This window comes from Oryza brachyantha, chromosome 12, assembly GCF_000231095.2.
Source record: "Oryza brachyantha chromosome 12, ObraRS2, whole genome shotgun sequence".
NCBI classification, from domain to species: Eukaryota; Viridiplantae; Streptophyta; class Magnoliopsida; order Poales; family Poaceae; genus Oryza; species Oryza brachyantha.
In genome coordinates, this window is record NC_023174.2 from 16,172,279 (window position 1) to 16,181,154 (window position 8,876).

At 40.0% G+C, this 8,876-nt stretch overlaps 1 protein-coding gene across 2 annotated transcripts; it reads right to left on the minus strand.

Moving 5' to 3' along the window:
- Positions 1-1,056: 1,056 nt before the first annotated feature.
- On the minus strand, positions 1,057-3,575 carry LOC102704661 (glycosyltransferase BC10-like). 2 transcript variants are annotated; one of them, XM_015843335.2, is made up of 3 exons: positions 3,278-3,575; positions 1,876-3,179; positions 1,057-1,484 (listed from the first exon to the last, which is right to left on the minus strand). In XM_015843335.2, the coding sequence occupies exon 2, from the start codon at positions 2,999-3,001 to the stop codon at positions 1,916-1,918; it is 1,086 nt and encodes a 361-aa protein (XP_015698821.1). In that variant the 5' UTR covers positions 3,002-3,179; positions 3,278-3,575; the 3' UTR covers positions 1,057-1,484; positions 1,876-1,915. The 2 variants fall into 2 exon arrangements, with proteins under 2 accessions (XP_015698821.1, XP_006664213.1); XM_006664150.3 differs by having other exon boundaries at positions 1,876-3,575.
- Positions 3,576-8,876: the final 5,301 nt, after the last annotated feature.

Here is an 8,876-nt window from a genome sequence, read left to right on the forward strand (position 1 = left end):
CATCCCAATAAAAACTACTCCCTCTGTTTCGTTTCATAATATGAGATGTTTGACTTTTTTGCTTTTAATGTTTGAATATTTGTTTTATACAAAAAAAAATTGTGAAAATATCGTTTATTTTACTTGTGACTTACTTTATTATCGAAAGAAGTTTGAGCACGACTTATCATTTTTTATATTTGTACTAAATTTTTGAATAAGACAAATGGTCAAACATTGCAAGTAGAAAAATTAAACATCTTATATTTATGAAATGGAAAATTTAGGGCTGTGTCAATGTTCAGAACAGTCACATGTCTTTATTCATGACAAAGTCACAAGAGTAGTTAACTATAGTTAGTACTAGCATAGTGTAATAGTAGGTGCACCACTGTTCAGGCTAAGATTTGCATCATTGTAGCATTCAAAGTTGCATCCGAAAATGTTACTAGCATGTTAAAAGCAGCGGAACCACATTACTGGAGCATCTGCACAGCACTAGTGCAACAGAGACAGGAAACCTGCTCGCTTGGTACCATATCACCATGCTGCTTTCATGGATTAATACTTGGGATCTGCTCCCAGAGGGACAAAGTTGCTGCCTTTATGGGTTGATGGTTGTTGAGTGATCCCCAGTCTGCATATGATAATGTAATGCATACCCAGGGTCTCTTTCCATGCACCCAACCTCCCTACCAAGAAGCAACTAAAAAGAGAAGAAAACAAAGGAAAAAGGGAAACAAGGAGAAGAAAAGATGGAAAAGTGCAAGATTCATCTATGGGGCAAGAAAGGGACAACTCTTACACTGACTGCTTCTACAGTTTCACACATGACACCTCCCAAGTAGATTTAACTAACAAAGGATTTAGAAGTAATCTGCATATCAGAGTTACTGAATCCATCCAAAACATCAGCATAATCCTCATACTTAAATCGGTTTCAAAGGCTGACTGATTCACCTTTTTGTTAGGCCATAAACATTGGCCCTTTCCTCCCCCAGATATCAGATTTGAAAGGCAGGTGTAGTTAGTAGTTACCACCTAATTGCCAGAATATGACTTCAAAGAGAAGATATGTTTACATGATACAAATGATACATTTCGAACGAAAAGGGCGTGATATTGACATATGCAATATGAACATACACTACAAACCATCACTGCATGTATCGACAGATTGCCTCCATGTAATACATAGGATGATCATGCTAACAACTACCCTAATTACGTGCCAACAACTTGTCCCTCCTCATTGTGCCACCACTCAGCTCAAATTCGAAAGGAAGACAAAAGATACAGAAAAAAACTCACATAGGAGGCAGCTGGGGCCCTTTTGCCACCAACACCACCATCGTGCTCTCTCGAGCAGCACCATCTTTTTGACGAGTGCAGTTGAAGGAAACAAAGTAAACCAAGGCTTGGTTGGTCCTGGTTTCTACTCTCTGGAGAATCTGCAAGGGAATGGATGGATGGATCAGCTTATGCTTCTTCATCACATCTCAGCCCTGCAAGATAACAAGAAAAATCTCATCAGATAATTTTCACCATATTTTCTCTATGGTGGAGTATATATAAACTACTATATGTCGGTGTAATAATTGGTCTGAAATTCAGAGAATTGCAGTTAGGTAAAGATAATGACAAACGACAATATGTCGGTGTGGTGATCACAAAGTCAGTGTTCAGATACTACTAGTATTTCGAACCAGAAATATAAACCCTCATGGAGGAAGTGTAGAATCAAAGAACAATCTACTCTGAATTTGTTAATAGATGTTCTGAAAATAAAATTAGTAGTGCCCTAACAGTCTTACTCTAGGTTTCTCATGCCAAATAAAGAACTCAGGCACACCTAAAGATTATAGGAACTGCATAAAAACAAGGAACTTGAATTACCTCATTGCATTCATCTCTGCAAATACACGCCCTGTGAAATCTAGTCTCGCAGGATGACGGACTCGGCGATCTCCATCAGTGGCTTGAGGCACCCGGGCGCGAATTTGCGCGCAAACATGTACGAGTGCGTGGCATTGGACTTCCTGAGATCCCTGATGAGCTCACCGGAGACCTCCTCGGGCTGGTAGGTGTGCGGGTGGCCGTCGACGGAGTCCGTCCAATTGACCCTGGTGAGTGTGAATTTGGTGCATCCTTGGGGATCCTGCATGTCGAGCAGCGTCGGGAAGTAGTGCTCCTCCGGGTAGCAAGAATCCTTCCTCTTCGTCAAGCACGGCAGCTTGAACTTGTTCCACAGCCTCCTGTCCCTCACCACCATGACGGCGTGGCGGCGGACGAGCACGAAGAACTGGGAGCCGACGCGGAAGCTGTCGTAGGGCACCTCGGGGAGCATCACGTCGTCGCCGCGGGCGTAGTACCGGTCGTGGAGCGTCGGCTCGTTGTCGAGGATCTCGATGAAGCTGCGGTGGCGGCGGCGCGGGCCGCCATTGTCGGAGACGAGGGCGCGGTAGAAGGTCGGGAAGGGGTGGAGGGGGATGCAGGACTGGGAGAGCAGCGCGAAGAAGTGGTTGGAGGGGTCGTCGAGGAGGGCGGTGGCGAGCAGGCGGCGGGCGGCGGAGATGAGCGTGGCGGAGGCGCGCTGGGTGGCCTTGCTGCCGCGGATGACGTGGCCGCGGAAGGACGGGGTGTCCGGGGCGGTGAACGCGGCGGCGTTCGGGTCGGCGTGGACGTAGAGGTTGAGGAGGTGGTGGTGGCCGGCGAAGTACTTCTCCCAGAGAGGGGAGAACACGAGGTCGGAGTTGGTGAGGAAGAGGAACGCCACCTTGGGGGGAGGCCGGCGGCCGAAGAGCGAGCTGGAGCCGGCGCCGGCGGAGGAGTCCTTGGAGGGGGCGGACGAGAGGAGCACGGCGCGGCGGAAGAGCGCCAGGTCGTCGGTCTCGTCGGCGTCGGGGATGGCCGGCAGCGTCTTGGGCGGGAGGAGGCGGGGCGCGAGGAGGAACACCGCCGGGATGGAGAGCAGCAGCAGGAGGGACAGCACGTACGGCGAGGCAGCGTACGGCAGCGCCATCTCCGGCGAGCCCGAGCACCCCCTCGGAAGAGAACAAGCTCCGACCTTTTCCTCCCAAAAAATGGATCTTTCGGATCAGGAAGAACCACCAAACCGATTGCTCGGCCGGATTGGGGGAGGATTACCACGAAACCATGCGATTTCTCTCCGTGGACTGGATCTCACGAACCCCCTCACTCTCCTCACAAAAAAAAGTCACAGGGACGATAAGAAACTGATCAAGAAGCAGCTAGCAGCAGAGCGAGAGAGATGCGACAAGAGGGGGGAGCCGCTCACTCTCACGACGGATCAGACGTCGCCGATGAACCGCGAGGAAAACGAAACCGCAACCGCAGCTGCTGCACCGACGACGAACCAACACACCACACCGCCAAGAAACGAACTGAGCTCGGGATAACCAGACTGCATAGATGACAGAACAAGATGATGATGAGGAGGAGGATAATGGCAGCGGCGCGAGTGCTCTGGTGGTGGCTGCGGCGTTCCGATCGCGGGAAGCGAGTGGGATTTTTGGAGGGAGAAGAGAAGAGGAGAGGGAGGGAGGTTGGGGAAAGAGAGAGCGGAGAGAGGAAGGAGGGGAGTGAGGTGAGCTTAGCTTGATCTGCTTTTATGGATGGTTAGTTAATGAATGCATTGCTTGTACCCCTCCTCTTCACTAATCCCTCCGCCCCTTTCTAGTTTTTTTATTTAAAAAGTCAAACGTTATATTTATAAATAAAAAATAATTTATAAATAAAATTTTTATAAAAGTAAATAATTAAAAAATAAACTACGATGAAAAAACTCTAAAACCACCTTCTGATTTAAAATCAAAAATGTAAATTTTGACTTATGAACATGAGAGAAAGCAAAAGACGAGATAAATATTTTTATTGGTCAATTTTCTGTAGCAGTATTTTTAGTATCTTAAAAGTTAATTTTGAAAAATGGTCTACAGTGGAAAAATCTTGCAATCAGCTCTCAAATGAAGTTCAAAGGTTGGCTGCGGCTAAAAATGCAACAAACAGGTGATGACCGGCTAACACTCACTTTGGGAACGTAATCACCTTGTCCAATTTCAAGATTCAACTTTGAGTAACTCCTCCCTTGTTTAATATAATCCGGCAAAAAATACGTGATCTAAATAAACAACTTTGAGAAATTGGTAATAGTTTTGGAGTTAAATAACATGATAGCGCTCTATAAGACAAATCTATGTAAAAAAGATGCATTATATTTTCATATTAGATGTTTACCTGTAAATACTTTAGAAGTTTCATTGCAGACGTCTCTAAAACGTCAAATTATTTTGTTGAAGTTCATCAAAGACCAAATATCGACCAAGGGTTATCCGTACTCCTCTTCTCTGGTTCCAAATAAACGTCCTCTTTACATGAGTGAAATCCACACATAAATCAACATCAGTGACATGGCAGCCGTGGAAGTCTATCTGCAGCATGCCAATGCAAATGCAAATTTGAATAGCTTTAGAAGTTTCAAATATTAGTCTCGTTATACGTACTACCCAATCATACTATATGCGTACGACCGAAATACTGTAACTATTGATTGAATAAAGGGGATCAAGTGTAACCATTGCTTGCACAAAGAGAATCAAGTAACGTTGTAGGCGTTGATCAGTTAGATCGTACTTAAGTTGGATGATTTAGTCGGACGCATAACAATTTCTTCAAATATTCATTCGATCACACGAGAATAAAATGATTTTGTAGGAAAAAAACCTGGAACACCTACATTTAGATATACCGAAGGTAAAACCTGCACGTTTTTATTAGCTTTTTTTTTCACTTTTCTGAAGAAAATTAGCGTGGTTTACATGTGCTTAAATTTGGAGAGAGTATAAAATCGTTCAGAACGCCAGTGGTTTGTTTAGGAGCCCAAACTAAGACTAAATGCCTTCATTAAACTGCATAACCACTGAAAAAATATGAGCTTCTGTTTATGTACTTTGCAATTAGAGGAGAGTTTAGGCGTTAATTATGATTTATCGAGTTAGTTAATCGTGGCGCAAAGCGATGAGGCAGAGCACTCACGTCCCAGTCGGACTCATCTGACCATTCTGACTGGGCCGGTGGTCCGACTGACATGTGGGGCCACATTTTGTCGGCAGGTCCGGACATGTGGTTGCACACAGGTTTTTTCTTCCAGTCAAGATTTGGATTTTTTTTTCTCGGTCTGAATAATACTATTATCACATTTGGATTCAACAAACACTGTAATAAAAAAGAAATATTTAGGATATCATATCAACTTGATTATATAAATGGGAACACAGAAATTATTCAATTATGTTGTTTGGTTGCTTTACAGAAAAATTGTATATGAATTTGGAGAGAGTGATCCAAAGAAAAATTTTCAATATGTTTAAGCTCATGGCAGATTTTGTCCAAAATTACTATATTTTAGAACATTTTATAGGAATTCTAAATATCCATTACATTGATCCAAAAGAGATAGGATTTTTTCCAAAAAGAATCATACCCTACAAAATTACTTTGTTCCAAAGAGCCCTATATATTGGAAGAAAAAAAATCCTATTTTAGTTTGACATTGCTAGCTTTTAACATATGTTTGATTATTTGTATTATTCATTTAAATATTTCTTAATAAAATAAGTGATAGTTAAGTTGTGATGAATAGTTAAATATAGTTCTAACTATAACAAACATTATCAATAGCCTCCGAGTGTACGAGTCTCATTTTTCTGTTTATATTTATATGCTAAATTTAAATTTTAAACTTAAAGTTTAGAGTTAATTTAAGATTTTTTTTTCGTAATTTACTTTTTAGCCTATGCTCGTAGATAGCTAAGAAAACAGGTATAAAAGTGTTAAACATAAATTATTTTAATTTATTAATAAATCATTTTGGTTATGCTTATTAAAAAAGCGATGAGACTGTACGCATTTATTTATATCACGAGTGTGTACTTGTGTTTGTATTTGTCGCTGTCGCCGGCGACGACTGAGAGGGCAGGCAGAGTACGTACGTGGCCGTAGCGTACACACTTGTCAGGGAATCTTGCTTACCTCCTCCTGTACAAGACCTACTACCTCCATCCCTTATACTCGTACCTAAAAAAAATCAATTCTCTAGTTTTCATATCTAACATTTGATCATTCGTCTTATTTAAATTTTTTATAAAATTAGAAAAAAAATTAATCACACGTAAAATACTATTCATTATTTATCATTTAATAAAAACAAAAATATCAATCGTAAAAAAAATTTGAATGAGACGAAGAGTCAAAAATTATAGGTAAAAAATGAAAAATTGGTTTATTTTAGGACGGAGGGAGTACAACTTTTATACGTTTGTTCCCAGGGATAAAGACGGAAAAATAAAGTAAGATGAAAAACCTTAAAATTAACTCTAAAATTTAAATTTATAAGTATAAATATAAGCGAAAAAATTGGTTAACTAGATCCTTATGAATATAGTTAGTACTGCTGTAATATAAAATGTAGGATTATTTGTGTTAATATGTTAACTCCATTTTGCATTGTATGATGCTAAGGTATCTATAAATTTATTTATATACTAATGAATCTATAAAATTAGATATAGCCAAAATATCTAAAGTATAATTTGTGCAATTATTTATGTTCTAAAGTTGATTACTTACCTTCCTTTCTTCAGATAAACAACCACTTCTAGCTGATTAGCTGGCTGGCTCTCTGGAGCATAGATTTGTGCAGGTGTTCGGATTTTTCAAACGTATATTTGCATGTGAAAAATAAATTATGAATAAAACTTATATATACGTATTCGTAGTGATCTAAAAGTAAAATCTATAAAATAAACTTCCATGAAAAACCGCAAAATCAGCTCTAAATTTTAGGTTAAAAATTCAAATTTTAATTAAAGTTGATTACTCACCTACTTTCTTCAGATAAACAAACATTTTCTGCTGATTAGCTGACTGATTCTCTGAAATTTTTGTACTTCAGATTTGTGCTGGTGTACACAGCTTCAGAAGATGACAACAACATATAGCCGTGCAGAAAGATGAGAGTAAGAGTAATACTCCATATATATATCATCTGGGTCCTGCACTTTTTCACCCCCACTTGATCATCACTACACTTGGACAGTCCAGAAGCATCGGTTTATGATAGATTTGTGTTTGCAGTAGCTTGTGTTCAATGTTCCATTGAACGGAGAGGGTAGAACAGTACTTTGCTTTCTTCAGATGCAGAGTACCTGAATATTCTTTGGTATTATACTGTGGTAGTACACATTGCTGGCATTCACATCACATGTGTAAGGCATGCAGAAGAACTGGAAGATGGTGCTGCTGCCAATTCCAGGGGCAACCACAATAGCACTAGTAGTAATAGTACCCCAATCAGATGATTCAGATTCAGGGTTATCTGATCAGATCAGATCAGAATTCAATGGCAACCATTTCACATTCATTTCAATGGTCAACACTCAACACCCATGCTAAACACATTAGATTCTGTTTTGCCATTGTTGTCTAATAAAAACAATTTTGCAGTTGGTGGCAAGAATAATATCTTTTGTTATCCTCTGGCTAGGGAAAAAGGGGGAAAATATGCATGGTTATCTCATTCTTAGTTGACTGAACTCCTTTGGGAAGAAAAAGAAAAGGACATGTTGGAGATTTCCAAGTAGTTTAGATAGGACAATATCTTTTTGAAGTATATGTTTAGGTACATAATCAGAAGTGGCCCTCTTAAGAAAATTATAACAAAAAACAAACCTATCTTGATGTAAGTGGATCAATTTTAATTTATGTGGCCTCTCTTGTGAAAATAATAAATCTGACATGTCATGGTTTGGCCAACAGATAGAGCTAATCTTTTAACTTGTTTCTTAGGGAAACCTCTAGATTGCAAATGATCCAGAAATTTGAATGACATTTAAAAATGCAATGGGCTTCCAGCTAACAAAAATACCAGCATAAAACCAACCTATACTTCACATCATCTATGGTATGCTTTCAACATCAGGGCATTAGAAATTGGGAGCCTTTCCCTCTCATATCTCATGCATGCTTAACAGTTCAAAATTTCAAGAAAGAAAAAGTGAGGAATATTTAGTTTGTGATGTGACTTTTACAAGTCATGGGCCCACCTGTCTTCTGACCAATGAGAAGGCATCATAGCCACAAATATTTGGGTGATGCTAGGAATATTACATGTACCGTCCAAATTGATTTGCACTAATATTTCTCTATCAAATTTGAAGATTTAAAAGGTTGTTCTGAACATTGACTTACCAACGACTAAGGGAAAAAAACAATTTTGATGTCATTGTGCATAGTAATTCACCAAACCAATTACGATTATCAAATTACCATTAGCACAGCATGTGAGTATGGTTTTGATATTGGACAAAGCTAAATAAACTTCCTGAGAAATAAATAAATAAATAAATTAGCTCTACTTAAATGCAAAGGTGTGCAGCTGTCCTGCATATTGGAGAAAAAGAATGCAAAGACTACCACACAATGTGTCTACATGGCATTAGTATACAAATATGCCTACATAGCATTAGTATACTCCTAGCATATTGCATATGTATGGACAAATGCATTGGATGCAACATGTAAGCTCAGCTTATACAATAACATAAAAGTAGTCAAAGGCAAGTAGGTTCCTAGCAGGTGGCACACAAGGAGCCCTGCAGAGGCGGCTTCTTTGGGATGCATGATTGCACTAGGGGATCTATCATATCATCCTGCTTTGCAAAAGCAGCACCATGCAGCACCAGCTTTATCAAACAAAAATACTATTATACAGGTTTGGAACCAAATGGAACACATTGTACTTGGGAACAGATTCTTGTGTCTCACCACGAAGAATCTGGAACGGCCTTCCCATGAAGGAAGCTAAAACATATCCATAA

Coding starts and splice junctions, on each gene's coding strand:
- LOC102704661 (XM_015843335.2), bottom strand. CDS start 3,001: ATGGCGCTGCCGTACGCTGCCTCGCCGTACGTGCTGTCCCTCCTGCTG.